At 35.2% G+C, this 27,469-nt stretch overlaps 1 protein-coding gene across 5 annotated transcripts in view; it reads left to right on the top strand.

Moving 5' to 3' along the window:
• Nucleotides 1-25,835, top strand: part of TBC1D23 (TBC1 domain family member 23) — a 31,814-nt gene extending 5,979 nt beyond the window's left edge. Inside the window, exons 2-19 of one of the 5 annotated variants that reach the window (XM_071758555.1) lie at nt 1,181-1,292; nt 1,508-1,613; nt 3,966-4,170; nt 6,024-6,147; nt 8,167-8,291; nt 8,393-8,436; nt 9,368-9,471; nt 10,247-10,369; nt 11,328-11,420; nt 12,768-12,938; nt 13,144-13,186; nt 13,791-13,897; nt 14,537-14,679; nt 15,983-16,027; nt 19,075-19,163; nt 21,348-21,486; nt 22,651-22,845; nt 24,115-25,835. In XM_071758555.1, the coding sequence (XP_071614656.1) occupies nt 1,181-1,292; nt 1,508-1,613; nt 3,966-4,170; nt 6,024-6,147; nt 8,167-8,291; nt 8,393-8,436; nt 9,368-9,471; nt 10,247-10,369; nt 11,328-11,420; nt 12,768-12,938; nt 13,144-13,186; nt 13,791-13,897; nt 14,537-14,679; nt 15,983-16,027; nt 19,075-19,163; nt 21,348-21,486; nt 22,651-22,845; nt 24,115-24,196 (2,050 nt within the window). In that variant the 3' untranslated portion in view covers nt 24,197-25,835. Of the gene's footprint in view, nt 1-1,180; nt 1,293-1,505; nt 1,614-1,709; nt 1,766-3,965; nt 4,171-6,023; nt 6,148-8,166; nt 8,292-8,392; nt 8,437-9,367; nt 9,472-10,246; nt 10,370-11,327; nt 11,421-12,767; nt 12,939-13,143; nt 13,187-13,790; nt 13,898-14,536; nt 14,680-15,982; nt 16,028-19,074; nt 19,164-21,347; nt 21,487-22,650; nt 22,846-24,114 lie in introns of those variants that run through there. The other 4 variants (XM_071758565.1, XM_071758545.1, XM_071758536.1 and 1 more) reach the window with 4 other exon arrangements.
• The last annotated feature ends 1,634 nt before the right edge of the window (nt 25,836-27,469 follow it).

The following is a 27,469-nucleotide window of genomic DNA, read 5'->3' as shown; positions in this document are numbered from 1 at the left end:
GGTTTGGAATATATGCAAGTTAAAGAAGCAGGCAGAGCTCAGCAGCTGACAGTCTTTTTCTGCAGGTATTTGGAATAGATTGCATAGTATGTAACATGTGGTTTAATTGAGAATTGTACTGATAGTACTTTAACACCTGTTATTACACATGTATAAATAGCTGTGTTGTTCACAGGGAATGCATCTTCATACTTTAATATCTGCCCTGAACAAACAATTTCATTCTGTTTCCCTCTATAGGCTATAAACCTTGAGGCATATGTCAGTAGAGAACAGCCAAGATGAGAAAATAGGGCAGAATTTTTGCCCACGGGACTTATGTGTCACTGCCATTGCTATTTTTCCAGTGAACCTCGTGTTTGGCCACTGCTGTGCTATGTATTACTGAAATTCCTGAAACCCTCAGATGTGATTCACTTTTGACAGCATGGAACCACTGAAACAGTCTGCAGAAGTTATCAGAGAGGTTGTGAAGGAATTTCTGAATGTGTACCTTCTTACCTGTAATGCCAATGAACATCCCTTGTCTGGGATTCATTGGCAATTTGGTATTGTTACTCTTTGACTGTTTTTTGAATGTGTGTATTTTGCTACTTTCTACACTATTACTAACATTTTTATATGTATTAATTCAGTCTTGTGCACATGTCTATACTTATGGTAGTAGCACTTTATAGGTAAGTAAACCTGAGTTTGGCTAAAAGGACCTGTTTCATTCCAGGGAAAGATGGAGTTAAAAGCCGACTGTTCTAAACTTTTGAAATAAGTTTTCTATGCCATGTAGTATTTTACTTTAAAAGAACTCTTCTGCTTAATTTAGTCTTTGCTTTGAATACATCCTGTGTGTAAAAATTTGCTTAGGTTGTAAACAACTAAACTTGTGTTGTTATGATACATTTTGCAACTTGTCACTTCATGAAAGCAAACAAAAAATTCTTTGATCTTAATTTGTTTTCTTGTATGTAAATTGAATAAAATTACAAGTTAAACAGCCATAAAAGTGAAAGATCACAAATTTGCAAATATTTTTTTTCCACTAACTGGCAAATTCTCTTATGGTACATCTTATGTGTTAGTTTTGCCTGATAGTAGCCATCAGTCTACATCTATTTAGTAGATAACCACTGAAAAACATCACATAATTTATTTTTAATAAGCACATTATATATCATTGTTATAGGGAAAAAGATCTTGCAGATGCTCTGGAAGAAGGAGGCTGTGATCTTGAAACTGTGAGAAGCATCATTCAAGGAAGGCAGTTACCTCCAGATCTGAGGGCCAAAGTCTGGAAGGTAAATATGAATTTAAATCAACAGTTGGGAAACAGTTGCTTAATTTGAGGTAAATAATACAAATAGCATGCATCTATACTGAAGAGATGTACTAGAATTTTAATCTGAATGTCTGTTGATTTCTATTAGGATATACCTCTGCATTGAGGTCAGTAATTGGGTAACTACAAGTAAAGAATGCTGAAATATTTAGAGGGTTTTCTGTTTGTTTTCAGATTGCCCTTAATGTTGTAGGAAAGGGGGACAGCCTAGCATCCTGGGATGGCTGTTTAGACCTACCAGAACAGACTGTAATTCATAAGGATTGCCAAGAGCTAATTGGTAAGTTCAGTTACGTTTAGATCACTTATGTGAAGACTCTTAGCTGTCTTAAGGCTTTTTTTGGTTCAAATTCAATAACCTCAATTATGTTCACAGTTTGGAGGAAGCACTGAGGAGGAAGATGAGAGGGCAGAGAAAATCAGAAAGCACTTGTAAGAAAATAGTAATATTTTACTTGCACTCTGAGAAGGGTGATGTTATGGAATTTTGAAGTACTAGCTTTAAAATTATAGTTTGTGTGGTCAAAGCTGAATAAGAGGAAAGCTCCAGGATTTGAAAAAAATTAATTTTTTTCCAAGCTCAGTCTTCTCTATCAGATGTTCTTTTTATTGTGTCATTTTCAAGTTTTTAACTCTCTAATAACTGGCACTAAATCTGAAAAGCTGGTGTAGCCCCAAATGCATCTAACCTCCAAAGGAAGAAATACGTGAAACATTCTGGACTTTAAATGCTATTTTTTTGAAAAGTATTTTCTTAATAGTGTTTTCAGCAAAAACAAAAGGTTTTGTTTATGAAAGCAAGGTGCTGCCAGGACATGGCAAGTAATATTCTAGTATGTCTGCAAGGAGCTGCCACCAGATCGGGTTGGAAATTCATCAGAAAAATGTCCAAGTCCTTGGCACCATGCAGCAGCATTAGCATCAATGATAAGGTGGCAAAGCAAATGCTTACCTTATAAATTAGGATTCTTTTTTGTTATGACATCAGTAAGAGAATCTTCTGATTTATTACCTGTCATGCTTTAATATTATTGAATAATTCAAATTTAAGGCAGAGAATGGAGTTACTGCATGTGTGCAAACTAACTGCTTTAAAAATCAGTTCTACATTGTCTAGCTCTAAATTCTACTAGGGCTTATTTTCCCTATCTCTCAGTCCTGTAAAAGAAAGGGGGGGAAAAAAATCCACTGTGTGATTTGACTATAGCATTTTTTCTGGAAGATGGTGGAACATCCCAATTAATATTTACAATATAAAATTTAAGGACCTTTATGTCTGTTATTTCTCACTTGGTCTTTTTTGCAAATATTTGTAATATGAAGCAATGTTAAAATGATTAAAGTAATAAATGTGGAGTCAGTTCAGAATGAAAGTCGTTTAGGTGTTTCAGTTTTGGATTGCATTTAATCTATTTCAGTGGCCTAGCAAAGCAAGCAGTCTTCAAATTTAAAGTATAACTTCAGTTGGCACTTGAGTTTTATTTACTATTTTTATTTTCCTGAGAGGTAGAGGAAAGGAAATGCCAAATGCTGTTCATCTTTGATGAGAAAGTATTAAAGACTTCAGTTGTAAAAGCTTTTGTTAATATTAGTAAGACTCTTGGCCTGCTTGTAACTGAAGGAGGGAAACGTTCACTAGAAATTTAATCCTGCTGTGTTAATGCGGTGTCTAAGAGTCTATGCAGAAAGATGCTTTGGAACTAATTAAAGCTTCAGCTTTGTTTAAGTATCAAGCTCAGTAATTACAGGATTTAAGAAGTGTAAGCTTGGTACTTTAATTACAGAACTGGTTTTATACCAATTCTTTGTGTCAACTTTTATCCAAATGCAACAATATAAATTATGGATTCATAACTTCACTGTCATTAAATACAGTACTTTTTAGTCCCTTACAATACTTGAAGAATTTGAAACAATGTACCACATTATGTAAAAGATTGTTTGTTCATGGTTAGTATATCTTCTGTTTAACAACAATACCAAGTAGAATTAAAAAGCCAGGTGCAGTTGTAAGTAGTGAAATAATTTGTCTTATTATAGTCACCCTAACTACCCCAAATTTAAACTGGTGTTAAAAAACTACTTTGAAGTAGAGATTAGAAATTTAATAAATCTGCAAGCCTAGCTGATTTCGAAGTAATGATTTTCATAAATTTTCATGCTAGTAGACTTCTGAGAAATTGGAAATATACATTATGGACTCATTTGTGTTGAAATTTGAATTAATTTGTTGTACAGCTGAGCTTAATTTATGTGCTGAGCACATCACATACAAATAGGAGAGGAACATTGTGTGAATTCAAATTATCTACCTCGTTGTATCCTGCACATCTTTGAAAACTAAAACTTTTTAAAGCCTGTTGTGATATTTAAATGCCTTATCCTATTTGGATTATAAAGCCACCTATCTTTTGATGCCTTTTTTTTGGATGCCTCTCTGTAAGCACTTAATCCAAGCTGCTAGTTTTTTGGTTTGTTTGTGGGCTTGTTGGTTTTCTAGTTTTGTTGTTTTGTTTTTTATTTTGTTTTGTTTTTCCAGGCAGTCACTAGTGGTGCAATTATTCTATGAAATAATCCCACTAAAGTTCTTTGATAGGCCATTAATGCAGTTTGTATTGCTGTGCCATTTCAGACCAGTTGTCCGTGCCAGAGGAGGAGAAGTCAGTATTACTGCTGGATATTGAGTCTATTATTACTTTTTATTGTAAATCACGCAATGTTAAATACAGTTCTTTCCTCGGCTGGATACATCTACTCAAACCCCTGGTGCACCTTCATTTGCCACGCAGTGATTTGTACAACTGCTTTTATGCTATCATGAATAAATTCATTCCAAGGTAAAACTCTTTTCTTTTGCCTGTCTACTATTTTTATTATTTATTATTATTTCATTTTCTGAAAGAATGTGCATGTTGGCTTCAGCTAGAGGAGCACTGTTTGTAGCAAAGTTGTCAGGTTCCTTCATATGATAATAGTTTGAGCCATATTTCAGTACCTGTTGGTTTGAAGTCCAGGAGATGATAGAGTTGGTTTAAGATGTAAGGAGTGCACATGTGACTGATGAGGGCTCAATGTGCCTTTTGAAGCACTAGCATTTTTGATACCTAAGATGCTTCTATACCTTGAAAGTCACTTCAAAGTACTTCATAAGCACTAATTAAGTTTAAAAATCTCTTTATATCCTCCTCATCATAGAATGGCTGGGGTTGGAAGGGACCTTAAAGAAGTAGTTGATATTTTGCCTGCATTTTACTGGGTTGGGACTGAAAATATTGGGGTTTTAAGTTATTAGATTTTTTTTTTATATAAAAACCACAAAAGTTTTTCATGTTATTATATAGAAGTTCTCACTAAAATAATTTTTTATTTATGTTGGAGTAGCACTATGACACTCCAGTGGGGCTGCAGGTTCTTCCTATCAAGACCTAGTAAAATACTAAATGGTCAGTTTAATTAAAGTTCTTAGTCTGTTTCCCTGGAGGGGACATTCTGTCCCAGATACTGGGTGTGTGCTTGTAATATGAAAAGTGCATGGTTGGTGTTGTGGCAGGAAAACACTAATCGGTCCTGTCACTTGATTCAGCTTGTGTCTCTTTCTGATTTAAAATACTGCTGGGCTCTCTAAACTGTTTGAGAATAGTGGTATGATGGTCATGTAACTCATGTACTTTCAGCCACACTGTCAGTGTCTAGTAGTCTATAGAGTCTCCCTAAAAAGCCTAGGTGTTTCTTTGGGTTTTTTGTTTGTTTGTTTGTTTTATTTTCATTGGGAGAATTAAGGACATAAGAAAGCAATTTATAGTAGGCAAATCTCTACTTAGAGCAGTTTGGTCTCAATTTGATGCTTGACTGCTGGACTATTGTTACTATTTGATGACAGTTTCATCTTAAATTTTTTTTCTATGTGAAAAGTGGTGAAGAATGGCTCAAATAATTGACCATAATAGCCATTCGAAGAGGAAGGAATTCACAATTCTAGATCCTTATGCTAATATAATGAATAGAATATTTTTCTTCTTTTCACGCTTTTTTGCCTGTTATCTTAATGGGAAGTCAGAGTTTTTGTGATAATTTCAAAAAAGAATCCCTGTGTATAATTATCTGTGAATGTTTCCCTCTCTCCACCACAGACATACTCTTGCTCAAGAAAGTTAGGCTGGTAGCTGTATTTGGAGATATGTGTGTCAAAGTTTCAATACTTAAGTACTTAAACACTTGAGGTTTGCTCCAATGTTTTTAAACAACTATTTCTTCATTTTCAATACACTTGTCTTTTCTGCTTGATGATGTGAAATTGTTTTTCATGTACAAAATAAGCATCTGTTAAATTTCTTGTGGATGGCATACTAGAATTCTTTATATTTTTTAATTCAATTTTTAGTTAACAATATTGATACTATGCTAGCCTTGTTTTGGTATTTGAATCTGCTTTGAATACTTCTGTATTGCATGCTCTGTCAAGTGTTAGCAGTTCTTTCACTTGCCTTATCCATAGAATAGGGTTTTCAGTGCTTATGGTTTGGGGATTTTTGGTAGTTTTTTTTTTAACCTGAGGCAAGTTTTGTTCATTGTCAGGCTCTGCAAATTAGAAGAAGATTATATGGAAATTGCATAATCAGAATTGCTGCTTTAAGTCTGACAACTGGAAAACTATGGAGGGATTTAATATTATTTTCACTGTTAATTTTAGGGATTGTTTTATGAAGGGAAGACCGTTTCATCTATTTAGGCTGCTTCTGCAGTACCATGAGCCTGAACTCTGCTCCTTTCTTGATACTAAGAAGATGACTCCAGACTCGTATGCACTCAACTGGGTAATAAAGTGAAAGTAGGGAAACATAATGAAAAATAAATTTCTGTTAAAGTTTAAGTACATGCTGACAGTTTATGGAAGTGTTGTACAAGAGATTAGACCTGCATATATTGAAATCTTGTTTACTATAGTGTGGGGTTTGGGTTTTTTGGTTGCTTAACATAATGTAAGGTGTTGACATCTTTTTAACATCACATTTTTGTTGTACTGGATATAGTGAGCCACTGATATTAGGAACAAATTAGTAAGAATGAGAGCAACTGACATACTCAAAAAACAAGTGAGAAGCCATGATGTTAGTTTTTATAGTGGGCAGCTGCGTTGTTTTGGATCTGGATAAAAATGAGCCTAAGTTTTAAAAATTCCATGCTAATTGTTATACTTGACTACCTCATACAGTTCCATACCTTTTGGAATTTAGGCTCACATATTTTGCATGCAGCTCTTCGATACCTGATCATTTCCTCCTCGTGTTAACTTTAAAACTGCCTTGAGTCAGCGACAGTCATAAAGTTGCCTACCTCATTCATTTTTTCATCAAGTTTGTGTAACAGAACTACAGCATAAAACAACAAAATTCTCATGTTTCAATGTTACTTAGTATACGCAGTACAAAATCAGTGTTTGCAGAGGACAAGCCTGTAAATTAATAAAGAAGCCCTTATGACCCATGAGCTCTTCTAGGTTCTTCTATTGTACCCATTGGCTTTGTAATATTTTTTGTAATTCCATTATTTCAGTTAATGAAGTAAGACTAAAATAAATTAGTAAACAGCAAAGTCTATATTTGGTTGGTCGTTTAAAAATGACTTTTTTTAGACTGCTACTAATTTTAATGTTAAGATATGTCTATGAAGAATTTTCATTCTCTAAAAATCTGCCTTGTCAGTTGTCAGCCTTCAAGAGAGGAATTAGGGGCTTTTTTACTACTCTTTTACATAGAATTTTCCATAGTAAATACAAACTTCTTTGAAGTTTTTTATTAAAAGTTTAGTGATTCATTAGGAAAAAATCTTCCCTTTGAAAGGAGATAGAGAAATGAGTTAGTGTAGCTGCCAGTTCTCAGTGTCATGCTTTCTGGTGTACAGTCTCAGAAAAAAATCTTAACACTCATTCTATATTATGAGATAGCTGATGTGCAGAAATACTTAACATTCAGAGACCTGTCGTTGCCTCTTTGTTCAGGGACATTTTCTTCAGTTGCATTTGACTCAGCGTTCTGTAGATCTTACCTTTTGTTATAAAAGTGTACAAGGAAGTCTTGAAATATTCTGTGGTAGTGTTTAAAAACAGGTACTGAGTTTTTGAAAGCTCAGGCTCTGTTGATGCAGAATTTGTACGTATCAGCAAGTTCAGTAAGACCCTAATGATGCCAGCTGGTAGTCATTTGAGTTATATATGATTACCAAAATTATCTGGCATGTACAAAAATAAGATCCTACATTTTCTTTTATCCAGTTCAAACTTTGCATATCTGAGGGGATATATTTTTAAATTGGAATGTGGAAGCAGGCAAACAGTGAAATTGTAGTGAAAATTTTGTGTTGCTTGTGAATGTCAAACTGATGTTGACACCAAGCCTGCCACAGAAAACAAAAGTGATGTAGTTTACACAATCCTTTCAAAGTCCTATTTGCTAATCTAGTTGAGCAAATATAATTCTCTTACTATTGACATGTTTGAATAGTTGGTGTTTGGGAGTGGCTAAGAGCTAAACAGTATTCCAGTCTTATTGTGTTATCTGTGGGTGAATTTGAAAGGCTCACAAGGTACATTTGAGCTTGCCTCCGTACTAGGGGTATTTATTGACAGATAATCTGTAGCATTATTGCATTGTTTCCATAAAAATTGTTTTTGAGGGTAGAACCATCTTTCAATACATGATACAAATGTATGTTTTCAACATAATTTAGTTGTCTTTATTTTCTTTCAGGTATCTTGTATCTCTGTTAAAAATATTAACCTGATAAAGATTGTTCTTGCTTATTCCTTTTTCTTACACTGTATTCTGAATTTTTAGCTTGGAAGCCTCTTCTCATATTACTGTTCAACTGAAGTAACTCAGGCAATATGGGATGGATATCTACAACAAGCAGATCCATTCTTTATTTATTTCTTAATGTTAATCATCCTTGTCAATGCAAAGTAAGTGTAAAGTGAATTTTTGGGACATTTCTTGCTGACAAGATTTTAATCCACTTTGGTTTTACTGACTTAATCTATGTCTGTGACATTACTGTTTTCAGAGATGTTATCTTAGCACAAGAATCAGATAAAGAAGAAATGATCAGTAAGTACTTCTCTTCTATAGCTGTTAATGAAATATTTGCCACATAGTATAATCCTCATTTATTATTATTTTTACTTACTGAGTAACTGATTTAGTTGTTTCCATGTAGTTTTCTCATTAATGACTCTCTTCATCACTAATTCCTTTCTTACTATTCTTTTACTGCATCACATTTGCCCTGTCCTTAATATTCTTTCCTTCTGTTTCCTTTTAGCATTCACAACCCCTGCTTATACTTCAGTTTGTATGTACATGAAACAATCGCCCATGTTCCTGACCCCAAAGCAGGAGCTTTCAAATCCTTCTTTAAGTCTACTGCACTTGTATTTTCCTGATTATTACCTTCATATGCACTTGATTTGAGCCTAATGCATTGTTCTTGTCTTACCCTCTTCTGTTTTTATGGAAGTTATTCTAAATTTCTTGTGAACCTATTTCACCTGCCTTTGTGGGGTTTTTTCTGTGGCATAATACGATGTAATTTACAATCTCCAAGTTAAAAATGAGGGTGCTTGGAATCTTTGCAATATACTACAGAATTAACCCTTGTACCATACTGGATATACACTAGCAGTACTGGCTAAGTACTCTGCTCAAGGGGACTCTCTTGGTCAACCCTTTTAGAAAAGGCAACTGAAAGCTAAACCTATGCAGAGATAACAGTGTGGTAAAAATCAATTTGCACAGAAGGTTTGAACTTCTAACAAATAGCTTAAGTTTTCTATGGGTTAAGAAGTATTAAGTATATAGTAATAAGAAGTATTTCCTGTATCTTCTCTTTCCACCTAGAGAGTGAATCAACGCTCCTGTTTAATTAATAAACTCAATTGTGTTATGCCTTGTTAAAATAAGTAATTTTATGGTGTGAAAGATGCATGGTGGTTTTTCACCTCTGAAATAATGGTGCACTTATACTGTTTATCTATCTTAGAATTCTTAGAAACTTCACCAGCCAATCTTGATTTAGAAGATATAGAAGATCTGTTCTCTTTGGCACAATATTACTGTAGCAAAACTCCAGCTTCTTTCAGGAAGGTAATAACAAAGTAATTTTGGAATACTCTTCTTTTTGATGACAGTTTAAGCCTGTGCTGACAGTAAATTTGAATATTTCATTGTGGTGTCATTTTAAACATTTTTTTCATGTTGTTGCTGTGGTGGTATTTACTGTTAGGATCCCTGAAAGATACAAAGGTTAAGTGAAACATGGCAGAGGGAAGCTTTCCTGCAATATTCTCATGTTATGACTGATGATTCTGTTTTGCAAAGCCTGTTTTTTTGAGAACTGATGGAGCTAAAATGCCATACTGACACAATTGTAGTAGACTGCACAGGAGTCCTAGCTGTATTTACAACAGCAAACAGGAAAAAGTCACCAGAGATAAAGCTGTCATCACCTGCACTGTTTTTGGAGTTCTGCCTTCTTCAAGATATCTGGCTTTTGTGAATTTATGAAAAGAAAGTATTTGATAGTCATTGCCTTTTGCTTGTATGTATTTCCTGTGATGAGTGCAGAGGGGATGTGTGAATTTGGTTTGGTTTGTTGTTTTGTTTTTCTTTTTTTGGGGGGGGGGATGTGTTTCATCATGTTGGCATGATCAGGGTGATGGACAAGTGTGCTTGTAATGGAAGTTCAGACCTTGGCACGATTTTCAGAAAGAATTTCAGTTGATGAAAGATTTGATGACTGTGTAGACAAGAATACAGGTGTTAATGTTTGTGACACGGTGGGCATAATATTCCTTTAAGCCTTCACACCTGAAGACAATGGCTTCTATTAAATTTTCTTTTTCCCATCTTGCCTTATTAGGACAACCACAGTCTTTTTGGCAGCAGCTTGCTGGGCCTCAAGGATGATGACACAGACTTGAGCCAGGCTCTCTGTCTAGCAGTTTCTGTGTCTGAGATTCTTCAAGCAAATCAGCAACAAGGAGTTAGTATACCAAATTACTCTTCCACCTCTCCCCCAGTTATCTAGGAAAGGAAAAGTATAATTTATTACTTCCTACGTCATCAATATTTTTAAGTGCTAACAACACAGATAAATATTTACTTGAAGAAAAAAGTATTCTCATCTCTCTTGTAGATGATCTGTATTGTGCTGTAGGAACTTGAGTTACAGCTCGTGGGAGCTTAGTACACCTGATTTGAATCTGAGAAGTGAGAACTTAATGTAATATCTCACTAATTTAAATTTCTTTCCAGGTGGACACATTGTAGAGGAAAATGTAAAGGCTACTACTCAGTACCTTAGAGAAGAATGCCATTATGTCTTTTGTCAGTTTAAGGTTTAAACAAACAAAAATTGGTTCAGGTTATTTCTGTGGTAGTTGCAGACATACCTAGATGCAGACTTCACTGTTTATGACCAGTGGATGGATAATTGTGTAGCTAGATTAAAGTGTTTCTTATTGACATCTGTCTTTTTGTAGCTCAGTTCATCATGCATAGTTCTCCCCCCCCCCACCAAATCCAAGTTAAGCATTTGTTTATATCCTGTTTTAGTCAGTGGGAGATAAAGCTATCCTTATGTGCTTTGTAGCAATGGACTGTTAGACTTGAAAGTTGTTGCTTCTGATACCTTATTGTGTGCACTCAGACCCACTCTATTGCTTCTCAGTAGAGGTGAAATAATTACACTGTGTGTACTGCCCATGGGTGACCCTTTCTGATGCACAAGATTAATGGGAGATCACTATTGGAATAATGTTGGTAGTCTGGTAACTGTAAAAGTTCAAATTAATCAAACAAAATCAGACTTTTCTGATAGCTCCATTTAGGAGCTCCTGTAGTACTGGAATTAGTGTGGGAATATAATTTAATTATATGCTTTCCCATCAACTAGTATATGATAATAAAATTTTATAACGGGCAAAATCTTTCTCTTTCAGGAAGGAGTAAGGTTCTTTGTAGTGGATTGTCGTCCTGCAGAACAATACAATGCTGGGCATTTATCAACAGCATTTCATTTAGACTCAGACCTGGTTTGTATGCTTTTTGTTTCTTTAACTATTTTTTAATCCTAAATCAAACAGAAAGAAAGGCAAATGTCCTGTCTTGAAAATTATTCTTAGTTCAGGCTCTGACCTGTGGACTGCAGTGTCTAGCTATGTGGTGAAGTTCCAAAAGTTAGCTTCTCTGAAGGAACTGTCATTTTACTGAGAAGTTTAGTCCTTAATAATGCTCGAATTTAGGATTCCAAACTTCCTGTTCATTGCTTAGAACTGGAAACCCGTATAGGCTAAGGACTGGACTACTTGGAGGAGAAATCTTTTTAGGATCATAATTTCCAATGAAAAGTTTCACTAATTTTTTAAGTAGCTTTTTTTCCCCATAAAAGTTTATGACAGTATGCTTGTAAGGAGCATGTCTTGAAAAGTATTTGGTTTCTCCTTCAAAATGTTTGCAGTACAATATGAGAGGAAATACATTAATTTGGGGACTGAGATGTACTGTGGGATAATTACTTCATTAAAGATTTTGCTGTAGTTTCCATTTGATTATGAATTCCTTTCTGAACATTCAATCTTATTTCTCTCTCCTTTTTCCTCCAAATACTTATGCTTCAGATGGCTTACAGTGTATTTTTTACATCTTGATCAATCCTCTATTTCACTTCAAGCAGTCTGTGGATACTGCATAGAATGATTTCTATGTGTATGTTCCCTGAAAGGGTCTTTTTACCTTTCTAAGTTAAGAAGCTCAGTCCTGCATCTATTATCTCTACCTCTCTAATTAAAATGGTGTATTATTCAGTATGATTTGCACAACTGTAATTAAATGGAGAGGAAAGGAGGCTGAGAGAAGACCACATTGCTCTCTGCAGTTACCTGAAATGAGGTTTTTGCAAGGTGGGAGCTGATCCCTTCTCCCAGGTAGCAAGTGATAAGAGGAAATGACCAAGTTGTGCTAGTGGAGATTTAGATAGGATATTAGGAAAAATTTCTTCACCCAATGGGATGTCAAGCACTGGAATGGGCTGCACGGGGAAGTGGTTTTTCCACTATTATTTGGTATCTGCAAAAATTAACTAAAAAATGTTAACTGCATTTCTTTCCTGGAGAGAGCATGTGGGAGTTAGGAAGAAAAGAACAATTCAACAATTCTCAGTGTTCTTTACATTGTGTAAAGTCTGGGTCAGGCTGTCGTTTTTGGGGTTTTTTTGTTGGTTTTTTTTTTTTTTGCATATGTGTGTAGGTGTCTTGTACAGTGCTGATGTTGCCTTGTTTGTGCTCAACAAATTATAACCATTTTCAAAGTTTATAACTTTTCACAAGTTGTATTACAGTATGTTGGCATCAAACAGGACTTTCTGTTTGTTCTTTCCACAGATGCTTCAAAACCCATCCGAATTCGCACAGTCTGTAAAATTCCTACTAGAAGCACAAAAACAGTCTATTGAGTCTGGCTCCATAGCTGGTGGGGAACATCTCTGCTTCATGGGAAGTGGCAGGGAAGAAGAGGATATGTATATGAACATGGTTCTAGCACACTTCTTACAGGTACTAAATTATTGTTGATTTTAATAGTTGAAATAATGTGCATCTGCACATATCATTGATACTAAACGGCAACATATTTTCCAAAAAAAATCTTTTTCACATTAGTCAGTTTACAGGTTTTGTAAAATGAATCCGTTTCATTGTCATGCTTGCTAACTCATTCCACAGATTTTTGTTTCAAACAAAAATGTCTTTTCTGTTGCAGAAAAATAAGGAGTACGTAAGCATTGCCAAAGGAGGATTTATGGGTAAGCTTATTAATAATGACTTGGTATCTTAATGGTCTTGACATTTTTGTTAGGCTTTTGCTAGAAATCAGCTGAACTAATAGTACTTAAGCCTCATTTGTCATGTTTATGTTTTATATAAGTGTTGTGGTTTACCTACATTTCTGAGTGGTGGGGAACTTCCTTCTTCCATCTCACTTGTCATTATTAGTGTTTAACATCTGTAGATAGTGGATCTGTATGAAGATGTTGCCTCATAATTACAATTAATTGTTAGAATCAATGTTGCTCTACAACAGTGGAGAGACCTGTACTACAGTATGAGTATAAAGTCAATACTAGTCAGTATGTGCAGTATAGTAACAGCTATCTTAAGAATCAAAGCAATTAATTTTTTTTAGTAGCTGCTGTATTTTGACTGCTTTCTTTACTAAAATAAAGGTAATCTTCATGCCTTTGCACTGCTGAAAGAAAAGCCAGGAATGCTTTTAGCAGTATCTGAATTACCTATTTTATTAACAGTTTTTGATAGTATGATTTACTGGTAGGTCTTCAATATGCAATATTTTCATAAACAGACTAATTCCAGTGTAGTTCTGAATGTTTTTAATTGGTCTTTTAACAGCCCTCCAGCAGCACCTAGCAGATATCAATGTGGAAGGACCAGAAAATGGATATGGTCACTGGATCGCTAGTACCTCAGGCTCAAGAAGTAGCATAAACTCTGCTGATGTAAGTGAATTTTAAGCTCAAGTGGTATCATGGGGTGGGATCCTTTCTGACTTGTTTTGTTCATATTCCTTGTTCTGTTCTCTAAAATGCATTATTGCGAGTCATTGTTTTCAATTGCATGTTTGATTTCAAACTATATTCACTGTCTAGTTGGAGGTGACCTAAATATTTTTATCCTCCTGAGAGAAAGAGCTTGTGGAGAAGAACTTGCTGTAGTCATTTTCCAGCAGAATGTATGTAATGGACAATTCTTTTCCTGGCTCTTCTTCACTCTGGGAATAAATTGTATATTTAAAACTGACACAGTTTCATGGGAAAGCTCAAAATTGACTCTTCTCTACAACTGTACAATTGTACATAGAATCTGGCTTTTTATTTGGATACAGTTTACCATTAATAGAATTACTTGCTCTGTACATTCTCCTAGCAGATCATCTTTACCTGGGACACATACCATTGCTGTCATTGGATAGAACTCCAAAAGAATTATTAATGCTGTAATTTATATTCTACTGAGTGCCAAAACATAGATTAGTGTTTTGTAGTCTGTTTCCTTTATTAACATTCTGGAAATTAAGTAACTCTTTTTTTTTATTATTTTTTTTATATGATTAATCCTGAGAGGCTTTACTTCTGCAGGGTGATTCTCCTAATGGTTCAAGCGATGGAAAAGGAGTAAAGTCTCTGGTGAATAAAATGACAGTTGCTCTGAAGACCAAGTCTGTGAATGTGAAAGAAAAGGTTATTAGTTTTATCGAGAATACATCTACTCCAGTGGACAGGTGTGTCATTTATATATCACTCTGAATTAACAGTGAGGAATGACTTGCCATTTCAGGTGGCTATTTTGTACATGTGAAGACTGTGCTCATAAGGAAAAAAGGTTATTTGCTGGTTTCGGCATTCAGATTTTCTACCCCTGTACTCCTGACAATTTTATCATGATACAGTAACCCTGTTGTGCTGCCTTAGTGTAGCAAGACCAGCACGAGCAGCCCTTCCTCTTGAATTTTTATCTAGAATTTGTCACAGTATGGTTATTCTAATTTCTTACAATGTGCCAGTTCTTGTCGTGGTTTAGTAGTTTGGGCAGACCACAAACCTAGGGACAGAATTATTCTCTATTCCCCCAGAGCTCTATAAAAGGAAGATAAAAGGGGAATAAAGACCCAAGACTTAAAGTTGGAAACTGAAAACAATTGGATACAGATTTACTAACACAGGGGAAAGGTAATAACATAAGGGATAAAGTAACAAATAATACAAATATGTATAAAAAAAATTATATACAACCAGATGGATATGGGCTCTGACAAGCACGTGTCAAGCTGGTGGTAAAGAAGCACAGTGGAACAGCAGTGCATCCAGAAGTGAGCAGAAAGAAAGGAGGAGCTGCTGGCTTTCCCTGATACAGAGTATGGGCAGGAAGAGGGAGGGAATAGAACCCTCTGTTTGTGTTCCATCCCTCTCAGAGTCTGAAAGCCCTCCTTCTTCAGTTCCTCCTTCATTCAAACAACGACAGTTCTGTCTTCAGTCTAAAAGCCAAAATTTATTTCACTTCTATTTCAGCTCCTCCCCATCCTGACTCTAAGGGAATGAGTGAACAACAGAAGAACTCTAGATGGGTGGTTTTGTTTGATTGGCTTTTGTTGGGTTTGGTTTTTTGTTTTTTTTCTGTTTTGGTCTTTTTACTACCTCATCTTGGCAAGCTGAGGTTAACTTTTTCAAAGATTTTATTTTTCAAGTCCTGATGTAAAGCTGCCTTTATAAATCCAGAATCCACTCTTGTTTGGTTTTTTTATCTTGAAGTAGAGCTGGCAACGTGAATGTGCAAATACATTGAAAGATACTTTCAAAGTTGGAAGGCATAATTCCAGATACTTATCTTTAAAGAGTAACAGCTTTCATCTGTCAAAGCTGTAACTGAATAGCCTGTTTCACAGTTATTTGAAATGCAGCCTTTCAAGTTGTATGCTGCTAAGACATTGGTACTCAATAACCTTTACAAGCTAGAGTTTTTCTGTCAGTTTTGGTTTGGTTTTTTTTTAATTCTTTTATTCTGTCCTCTACCCCAATGTACTATAGAATACCTTTCAATATCCCCTGGCCAGACAGAGCAAGCCTGGAGCGGTAAGCTTGATAATTAAGCAGTCTGACTAAAACCACCTGTGTCGTATCTAGCATGGCATCACAGTATTTGTAAGCATTGGTTACACTGACAAAATTGGTCACATTTGTATTAATATAGGTTTTCTGAATGTGTTCAAGCTATTGGGTTCTACAAGCACTTGGTCAGAAGAATAGAGGGAGAAAAAGAATGTATTGTCAGTGCTTTCTTTTCTTAGCTTCTATTTCGTTATTTCTGCTCTCTTCCTTACTATTGCTTTTTAAGGATTTTGTTTTTTTCTTTTTACTTGTCATTTCCTTTATAAGTTCTATTAGTGAGGACACTGGGAGGAAACACTGAACAAATTATGGCTTAAGGTTTTAACAAGAGAGACTACAACTATGAAAAGGACAGGTTATAAACTGTTCATAAAGAATCATCAGAGCTTAGATACAACAGGGAGCTCATACAGAAATTTTATCTAGAATTTTTATGCTTCTCATCACATGGTGATAAAACATCCTGATAAAAACAGAGATTCTCATTACTGGGAAAAGAAAAAAGATGAATTAGTAAGTAAACATGCCTTGCAACTCTCCCTTATCTTGTTCACATAACAACACACTAGTGTGGAGTTTCTTCACATTTGTCTCAGATTTATTGCCTGATAATTATTTCAGAAATAAAAATTGTGACTTAAATAAAATTATCTGTGATAAATTAAGGACAGCTCATTTGTAATCACTTTGGAACTTCGGTTGTACTCTTAAGAATGTTATTTTATAGCTTTTTACCCACATAGGTGGAAAAGCATAAAGATTGGTGCTGGAAGAATGAATGAGTGAATGCTTAAAAATGCTGTTTGGGTTTTCAAGGATTTGGGACCAATTATTTGTTCAAGTAGTTTCCATATGATTTGAAATAGTATTTACCATTAAGCATTATAGAATGGCGTTGTGTGAGCAAAACCATTCGTAATGTTAATCATTATTCTTAAAAAAAAAAAAAAAAATTAAAAAAAAGGAATATTCCAATAGCACATAATTCAATTTGTTAATTCAGAAATCCTAAAGATCATGGGGATTTATCTCCACTTTTTGTTGGTTGGTTTTTAGAATATGGTAAGAAACCATTAAAATTCCAACTTAAAACAGTGACTGTTCTATAACTGCAAGACACTTGAATTTGTATTTGTAATTATGAAGTTTTGATACGTTGAGATTATACTTCAGATACTTTCTCTTTTCACTTATATTGCTTATCTTCTCTTTCTTTGGGAAGAGACAATAATAAATTTGCTCACACTCTTGATCACTAGATTATTCTCTTAGATTAGCAGCTCTTAAAAACCTGGAAGGGTATTCTTTTCCTGTCCATTCAATTAGACCCACTTTGTGTTTATCACCAATACATTTCGTTTTGCAGGTTTGGCATTAAAAGGAAATGCATTCAATTTGTAACATGTAATGGTGGCCTTCCATGCTAACAGGTTAAAGGAAATCCTTATCTAGTTTAAAGTGTTACCAGGTTTCTGTAATGTAGCTTTTTCCTTTCTCCTGTCTTGACTAACTTTAATCTGTAAAGTGATCTAAATGAGAACTTGTCTTAAATCCTCTCCGTGCAATTGAATTTTACACTACTTAAATATGCTTCTTACTCAATTGGTTATGTATTAATAAGCATATTTACAAAAGCCTCCATATAAAAGCACTGCCCTCTTAAATTGTCAGTGTCATTGATGCTTAATGTCTTACACACTAATGAGCATGTTTTTGTATGTTTATTTTTTGTTTTACTGTAGAATGTGTTTGTTTCTTTTTCTATTAAACATTTCTTTGTTTTGTCTACATTAATGAATTTTAGCCATAGAAAAGATAGGTTTCTTTTTTTAACTTTGAAATATTCTTTCAGGTACACATAAGCACTAGCATTCATTTATATATTATTAAAGAGGTTGCCTCTCCCACTTGCTTGTACAGCAGCATGTAAACAGGAGTTTGTGAATAAATATAAGTAGGAATCAGAGTTTATAGCAAATAAGAATTATGGGGAGAGAGCTTATACAAGTTGAAATGGCGAAAGGGACAGGCATGTTTTGATTTTTCTCTTTTTGGTTTTTTTTTTAAACTGTTACATGTTGCCAGTTGTAAGAGCTAAAATCATGAACTGTTTGGGTTTTTTAGCAATTACTGATTTTGTAGCTTTCTGAACCTTTTAAGTTTTCTCATATCTTTCAGACATTCTCAGCACTTGAGGGTCATAACTCTTGAAATTATAGCTGTGACCATGTAATCACAGCAATCTGAGCTGGAGCTTTTAAGTATCTCAGGATTTGCAGCTCTTACTGTCAAATGTTTAGACTCAAATGTGTTTGAGTCTTTTAATACAATCAGTAGAAATATGTTTAAATAGTGGTTTTTGAAGTCAATATCTAGGCAGAAATCCCAGAGGTGCTGAGGTATTAGCAGTAGGAATTGACCAAAGATTTCAGGATTTGCCTCATGCTGGGGAAAGTAACAGACACGGAGTCAGAGTTCACACTAAAATGGATGACTTATAATCCTACTTTGAAGTTCATAAGGTATGTTATCTGTTGAGCAATCACCTGGAAAATGAGCTTCCAAACCTGTTAGTTACTGGTTTCGATTTTTACTTCTTCATCCCAACTTGGCAGCTGTGTAAAGCTACCCTGGCTGTCCAGAAATAGTTCAGCTTCACACTGGAAGCTTCATAGCATTGTTGGCAGTTTTCAGGTCTGTAAACTATTTTATCATGTGAGAAAAGACCAGAAGTTCATTTTGAAACAAAGAAGTATTTCTTTTTATTTCATTTGTTACAGCAGTCAGCCTTGCTACATAGCTGCAATACACGCTTTCACTAACCAGATTGCTTGATGGGTCAGTCACAGCTTCTTTGCAGGCAGCATCATGAAATTCTCTTGTCCTTCTCACATTGCACAGTTTTGTTTACATTTTGCTAATATGTTATTGTAGAAGTCCATATAATCAGTTTGAAAGTTACTTTTCCTCTCCCATCCCATGTCCTCTCTTGCCCTTTCCATTGCCAACAGACACGTCAGCAGCAGTGACAGAGTAGGAAAACCCTACCGTGGTGTGAAGCCAGTATTCAGCATTGGAGATGAAGAAGAATACGATACTGGTACAGTAGATTATTTTCCTCTTGCCTAGATTAGTTTTAACTAATCTATTAAGTTTTCTAAATCATGGGATCATATTTTACATCTTTGTTTTACAATGGGAAGCTTGTAACTGTTATCATTGGTCATGTTTGTTATGGTGGTGCATGGGACCAACTAGGAAAGAAACCTCAAATACATAGTATCCACCTCAAATACATAGTAGCAGACTAAGGAAAAAGATTTTGGGAGAGGCACCAGCCAACAAGAAGAAATGGTGTAGATGGATTTAGTTAATCATTCACATTAACTTGTTGTATCTGTAGTAAAGATCTGTTTTTCACACTGGCACATGTGAATCTGCAATTGTACATCTATTGTACAGGCAAATGTAAAGGATTTAGCTTGGCTGACAGATCTCGAGTTAAATCTGTGGTACTGGCAGTTTCTAAAATAATCTGAATTTCTGAAAACACAGTTGAAGCTAGGCTGCTGGTTAAGTGTAGCTAATGTGTACACACCTCGTCAGTGTTTTGGACTTTCTTTATCTAGTTGAAACACCACACTTCTCATGATGCTGGGTTTTTTTGAGGCCAGTGCTAACATTAGAATGGTGCAGACCTACTGCTGTCCTGTCTTTGTTCTGGTAGTGTTAGCTCACTCCCAGCCGTCATCATGACACAAGTAGCCATGCAGTGACCAAAAGGCATACTCAGCTTCCATGTGATAGACAAATAACTAGACTAAGAATCTTGGACCTGCAAAATAAAGAATTTGGGAAGCTTATAGGAAGAAATTAATAGGGTCTGGAGTTGTTTAAATATGATTGGTTACATGGTTGATCATTGTCTGCTCTAAGAATTGGGAAGGAGCAAAATAACAATATCAGGCAGAAGTTTCAGCACTAATGAGGTACTTCTCCAAATGCCATGTAATTAAGTTTGCACAGTTCTTTCAGCATCCATAATGTTGTTTGTAGTCTTCAGAGATGAATAGTCTAGAACATATTTTCAATTATGAATGTTTGCTAATTTCTGTTTACACTTGCTTTTAAAAGCACTATTAGACTTAGTAAGTAAGCAGAATCACTGCTGTGCTTTCAATAAGCCAATGTATGAAGTGAAATATACATTGTTTTGGCAGAGAATAATGCAAATCACTATATTTAAACAAAAGAACAGTACTTGGCAACAAAGTGATAACACTTGCAGAAGTTCTGGGTGTTTCAGAGCTCTGCTGAAAATTTTGGTTTTGACTGTGTTTATGACATCCTTAGAAAAGGAGGTGAACCTGAAGACAGCAACATTTGCTAACGATCCAGGGTTGTTCAAGGTTGTAAGGACAAACTGAAGAACTCAAGTAGTCTTCTGCTCTGAGTGACTGGACAATAAAATGACACATGAAATTCAATAGGAATTATTGTGAGGCAGAGAAGACATAGAGAAAAACAGTTCTAGGTTCAGATACAAAATGATATACTGATTTGACTGTGTCTGGGTTTATAATGGCTAAGTGCTCATTAGCAGTCAGAAAAATAAAATGCTAGGAATTGCAAGGAAAGGAACAGAGAATAAAACAGAGGTCTTTATGTCACTGTATAAACCTATGGTTCACTCACACATTGGATATTGCATATCTTGATCCTCTGTCAGAAACCAGGAAAGCTTGGAGAGATGAGAAGGATGAGGAAAGATGTGAAATGACTTTTACAATAGGCATAATTGAATATTAGAACTTTTATTATGTGAAACAGGCAATTTAAAGGAGGAAAAGTGGCCCACAAAAAAAATGGCTGATTTGGAAAGGCATCAACAGAATTTAAATTCTTCTTATGCAAGAACTGGAAGCCACAGGAGGAGGCTTTCCTGGAATATAGTTGATGTGGTTTTGGTACACCTTTCCATTGGTGTTGCAGATGCAAAAGTTTACATGGCTTCAAGGAGAGACCAACAAGGCTGTGTAAAAGAGATCTATTAAACTTTACTGTGTGAACAAATCAGACCAGCCTAATAAAAAAACCAAGCTGAAAAAAAATTACAAGTGAAATATCAGATATGAATGCCTTTTTCTTACTTCCCTCTGAACAAGTATTTGTAACTATGTGGACATGGGTTCAAACCAGTGTAGATACTATGGGTTTGAGCTGAAAAGTTGTCTAATGTTGTTGGAAAATCTTTATTTTTCTTTTTTATCCCCTCCCTTCAAAGTAGATGAAATTGATAGCTCCTCAATGTCAGATGATGATCGAAAAGAGGTCGTCAACATCCAAACGTGGATAAATAAACCTGATGTGAAGTTTAACTTCCCCTGTAATGAAGTAAAAGAAAATGGACATATGTTTCCCAGGTACTGGAATTGGTCCTACGCTTAATGAAAATGTCTGTCTTGATGTGTATTTAAAAGAATAAATAAACAGGCAATTAAGTTATTCTTGATAATAAATGTGGAAATGAAGGTGTGAAACAATCTGGAAAAAATGTCACCAATATATTTATATTCTTATATTTGCAGTGTTACGGAATGTACAGGGTTATATACAAAATCATAGGAAGTTTTGTTTTGCAAAACAGTGTAAAAATATTCTCAGTATACAAAGGCTTATTTTTCAAGACCAGGTAGACCTAAGTACCTATGGCTCTAGTTTTTCTTGTCAACTTGTCACTGTACTTTGTACTGTATCCATCTTTTCTCTAAGTGACCTTGTTAATCCTTCAAGAGCTGAACATGATGCTTGCTGTATCTTGGCTTCCTCAAAGAGGAAAAATCATGTTGAGTTTGTACAGAAAATGACCGTGGACTTTCTCTAGCATCATGGCCTGTTCTTGTCTTTTTTGTTTTCCTATTAGACTTATCCATATGGTGTATGATTAATAAAGTTTTATGATTTCTTAAACTGAGTTGGAACTCAACTAATATGTTCATACCACTAGTTGAACATGCTTTCCTTCTATGAAGAAGGCAAAAGTGAGTCATGAACTGAGCTGACAGGTCAGCATCTCTACAATTGTCCATCACTGTATAAGTGCTGACATGGAGTGCCAGCATGTCCTTTTAGCTTGGGTCTGATGCTCCACTTGCAGAGCTGCTGCTCTGTGGAGGGATGAGGTTGGGGTATGGTTGAAAGGTGAAAGATGAAAGAGAGGGTGGAGGCATTTTCCCTACTCAGTACCTGGCCTAACACATTACAGGTGGTTGTGATCTTGTTGTTAATAGCAATCATGGTTGTTGTGGGGGGGGTGATGATGTTAACTGCTTGTTCTGGGTTTGTATGCTGTTGAGGATGTCATGGGTGTTTTCAAAAATGGCTATCATGTGGTGCTCAAGGAAAATCAGATGTGTTTTATAGACATTTTTAAATTACAGATTTTAAAAGTATTAACAGTGCTTCCTAGATTTGGGAACTGTTTTATCTAGATCTCGCCATATAATTTATTTGTCAAAATTAGTTTTCTAAATAGCTGCTACTTAGTTCATGAGTAAATTTAATTTATATTTTTCTTTTCCTTGCAGTCATCTCCTAGTAACAGCAACTCATATGTACTGTTTGAGAGAGATTCCATCACGAAAGGGACTGGCTTACATACAGTCTCGGCAGGCACTCAACTCTGTAGTCAAAATCACATCCAAGAAGAAACACCCGGAACTGATCACCTTTAAATATGGAAATAGCAATACTTCAGGCATAGAAATCTTGGCAGTTGAAAGGTAAGGCACATCAGTAGCAAGATAGTACTAATAATGATATGCAGAATGCTGTCAACTGGAAATCAGGGGCATGCTGTAACTAGAATTAGAGAATTCCCAGAATTGAGTTCAAAAGTAATAGTTTTGCCTGAGGAATAAATAATTCAGATGTGAACTAGAAAAAAAGATCTGCCAGCAGAATAATGAAGGTTTAAAAGACCCAGCAGAGAGCAGCTCCAAAGTCTGCAGTGACAGTTGTTGGGGATATGATGTATGCAGGTGTTTTCTTTTTGTAATATCTGCAGACTGAAGTATGCATATGGGAAGAGTGGGATTTAAGAAAGTGGCTTTTATTCTGTGGTATCTTTCTTAAGATACCTAACTCTTCCTATGCATTGTGTATTATATCATATATAATATATATACATACAATATAGTATAATGTAGGATATAATATATATACTTATATTGCATATAAGATGTCCAGAAGCGTAGCTTGAAAATGCTGAACCCCTGAAACCTGATTCCTGAAAGTTAGGTATTGCCTTAATAAGAGAGGAAGTCAGAGAGATGGATATATTGGGCTGTTCTCCACAGGTGTAGCCTGTTGCTTCTTGACACTGTTTTAAGGAAGTTGCTTAAGGTGGACGTTTTCTCATCCTCTTTTTTTGAGAAAACTATGTGCAGTGGGTCATCCGTTTCCAGAAGAAGTCCAGGATGAAATTCCTAGCTAACTAGGGAAGTTCTTCTGTGCCTGTGTTTGCTGCATAGAATTAAATTAGCTGGACAGTAGGTCAGACAAAGATAAATTAAAATGTTGTAGGGAACTTTTCTGCTTGTTGATTACTTCACCACCACCTTGTTGACTGGAGCAAAACTAGAAGAGAAAGGACCTGGAGCTCTCTATAGGAATTTAGAAAACAACCAAAACCCAACAAAACCAGAACTAACAACAACAAAAATAGACTGCTATCCTTCAGTTGGACAGTGATCTCTGTAGAGATTGGAACTGCCTGGTCTATGCTATTGTCAATTAATGAAGGAATTTTCATTTCCAGGATATCCTGGGAAGTACTTCTCAACAGTTCACAAACAGAAACCATTTCATAGTATAAATAGGAATTAAATGTTATTTTCTCAATAGTTTTTCATTTTAATATATTCCCATATTCCTTCCCCCCTAATTTATGCCAGAGGAAAAATCAATGCAAGAATTAGATACTCCATTTTTATAATGAATTAATTATGGCTTTTCTAATGTTTTTGTTGTTTCTTTGTGGTTTTTTTAAGGTATTTGATTCCAAATGCGGGTGATGCTACCAAAGCCATAAAACAACAGATCATGAAAGTATTGGATGCCTTGGAGAGTTAATAACTAAAGACTTTATAGAGAACAGTTTATAAAGAAGAAGCAACCAAGATACTGTACTGTATGTGGATGCAAGCTGACTGTTTCCCAACTGAATACTAACTTAAGAGAATTTTTCTTCTTGCTGATGGGAATGCCTGAATAGCAGGCTTAAGATAGGGTAAATTATTGTCAATTTCTAAACAGGATTTTTAATTTTTTATTCCTTTTTTTTTGTTTCAAAGAAATGTTCATTATAAAGGTCAGTTTGTTTCATTTTTAGTGCAGCCTTAAGGTGAGGGATCTGCATCTTTGCAAGAGAAGATGCAGCTGGGTTTGTATTCACTATGTTAAAAGAATGAAGCACTGCCAGATACAGAGAAGTAATTTGAAAACAGAATGTTTTTTAAGTTACTGTCTTTAAAAGTAAAATGTCTTCATTGCCTAAAAGCCATAAATTTGATTTTACCTACTGGATAGTATCAAGGACTTAGGTTTATGAGCAGAGCAGATAAAAATGTTAGAAATACTGGTTTCTTCTCATTAAAAATGGTTAAGTCCAGCTTGGGCTGCAGATTAAAAAATGCAAGCATTTTGGTAAAATTAATGTTTTAAAGTCTTATTAACTACTAAGTTCAGTAGTTGGAACTGGTGGTAAGGGTATTTTTAAATACCAAAATTAACTGAGCACAATAAGCTTTTACTACAGGGTGGTGATTTTTAGTTACACAAAATTTTTCGTTTTGTATGTTGAGGCTGTTTCTCTTATAAAGATGAGTGTGTGCATTTCTATTTAAGTTAACGCTTCATGACAGAATTGACAGTTGAAAACATTACCTTGCTGCTTCAAAGCAAAATGTCTAAGATAACGAGACCTTTAAAAAACCTTCAGTTCAGCACAGAAATTATTATATGCAGATTGAAGCAAGAAAATAATGCACACAAATAAAGTGAAGAGATTCAAGTGCTATATCATAGAGCTACCTGTGACACACGTTATTCGTGTTGCCTTCGTTGGTTTAAGCATTTATGTTCTTCTAACTAACATCTAAATTAGTTCATGTTTGAGAGATGGTGACTGTGATTGTTTATCAGCAGTTCTCCACTTCTTTCAAGAATGGTTCTCTTGTTAAAAAGTGTAGTTCATTAATGTCCTTATGGCCAAGGCAGAGTATCTTTGTAGACTGATGTGGAAATTACCAAAAACTGTGAAATGTAGATAATAGGAACTAGCTTTGCTGTGTGAAGTCTTCTGAGTATTTGAATCAAAATTTGTTATTTGGTACCTCAATCAGGAGGTAAAACAAAGTAAACTGACCTTTATAAGAAACAGTTATTCTAAGTTATTTTACTAGGAATCAAGCTAGGGCACCTTAATTCTGGACCTAACTCCTTTGGTTTTTTTCTTCTTAGTATCTGAGTAAACACTTGAACTGTTCGAAGATATTTGCATGAAATTGCACCTGGGCCAATACTTAAGTATTTATAGTTTTGCCCAGCAGCTGTTGTATTACATTTTCCTCTTCCTACTCCCTTCTGAAAATATCCTGAAGAGTCTCTGACTCTGTGCCTACTTCAGCAATGAGATTTTTTTCATGTAAAGATGTTTGTGTTACTGTTTATAAACTACAGTTGTAAATAAACCAGTACAATTTGAACAAAACTGGTTCTGTCAGAAAGCTTTAGTTGCATATTCTATGAAGTCTCTGAATCAATTAACAGTTTTTCCTAAAGGTATTTTGTAAATGGAAGTGAATTAGTTTTTTGGACATAAAGAAGCTGATTATGAATCATAGGAAGCTACTGTCAGTGACATCTCTTAATGCAAGTATTTTGGAATTTAGACTTAGACATATTTCAATAATATTTTTTGGTAGGCATTCATAAAAGGTCAGAACGAGTTAGCAGTTGGTAAAATTATACAAAAAAGGGTATCTGCATAAATTCCAGACTTCTCAGCATCATAATGCTATATTATGAAAATGTTGACAAAATGATACATTTCTCCTTGTCATTGGAGACAGACAGACAGACAAAACCATGAAAAGTACACTAAGTTGTTAAACAGATGTATTTGGGTATGGAAATGGAAAGTGGGTAAGGTACACCCTTCTTCATGAGGACAACAAATATAGACCTTTTAGGTCTATTTTAAGAAAAGCTCTTAAATCTCTTCTGTGCAAAAACATGTGATTCAAGCCATTAAGAGGCTACTTACTTGTAATGTTTAAGGCAATGTGCAACTTCTCAAAGACCCCCTAACCTTACAAGGCTCAGTCTAAACTATGAATAATTTCAGTGGTGTTTTACACATCTCTACCTGCAATTTAAAGGCTACTTTTGACTCCTAGTGTACATCTATCTAGTTGCTGTGTTTATAACAAAACTTGTATTGGTAAGCAGAAATTCCAGTTACGGTGCTGGAGTGACAATTTTTTAAAAGAAAAAATACCATGTTCCTTCCTGTCCTTTTCATCTTCAAGGAATAATTTTTTATTACTTGCCAGAGGCTTGCAGGCTCTTGTTTCATTTTGCATGCACTGCTGTCTTTATTGTTGAATGACAGCTGCGGTGTAGCTGGGGTTTTAATTTTTATTTATTTTGTCAATAGAAATCAGCTCTGTAGCAGCCAAGAAACACTCAGATTAAGCTATCCTGCTAAATGGAAGCTTTTACCTTTTGTGTTCCATTGCCAGGTCAGTGCTTTAGTGCTCACTGCCAGCTCTTCAGTTGTTTCACAGATTTTTTTTTTTTTAGGTTCTGATTTATATGGGAATTTATGCAGAACTGTATGTGTATTACCCACCCAAAATACTCTTGATTGTTGGAGACACAATTTTTATTTACTGTGTCTTCTCCAGAACAAGTTACTTGCTGTTCTCTCATCTTAGTTCTTATTGGGCTATACATGTTGGTTTCAGCTTTCCCTTCCACTTGCATTTCGCTTGTGCTTTCAAAACTTTTGATACTGTCAAATAACCTTTTTTAAATATAGATTTAGTCTGTTGAATGGCTGAAGTTTCCACTTTTGAGGGAGATGGAGAGTGATAGTTTGTAACTTGTTCTTTTATGTGTACTTAGTGCTTCACATATTTTTGTTTTGAAACTTGAAAAAATACACTGTATCTGTCTGAACCATAGGAAACAGTGGATTTCTGTGCTTTTCACCTAGAAGGAAAGAAGACACTGTCTCACTGCTTACTCTCTTTCTTTTGTGCTGTGCCCCAAACCTGGTGTGAACTCATGAGACAGATGTTTGTGAGACCTGTAGCCTTCAATGTGTGCTGTTCAAAAATA

The sequence above is a fragment of the Heliangelus exortis genome, chromosome 1, assembly GCF_036169615.1.
Source record: "Heliangelus exortis chromosome 1, bHelExo1.hap1, whole genome shotgun sequence".
Lineage (NCBI taxonomy): Eukaryota > Metazoa > Chordata > Aves > Apodiformes > Trochilidae > Heliangelus > Heliangelus exortis.
The sequence above is the reverse complement of the archived record's forward strand: the minus strand, read 5'-3'. Positions and strand labels throughout refer to the sequence as shown.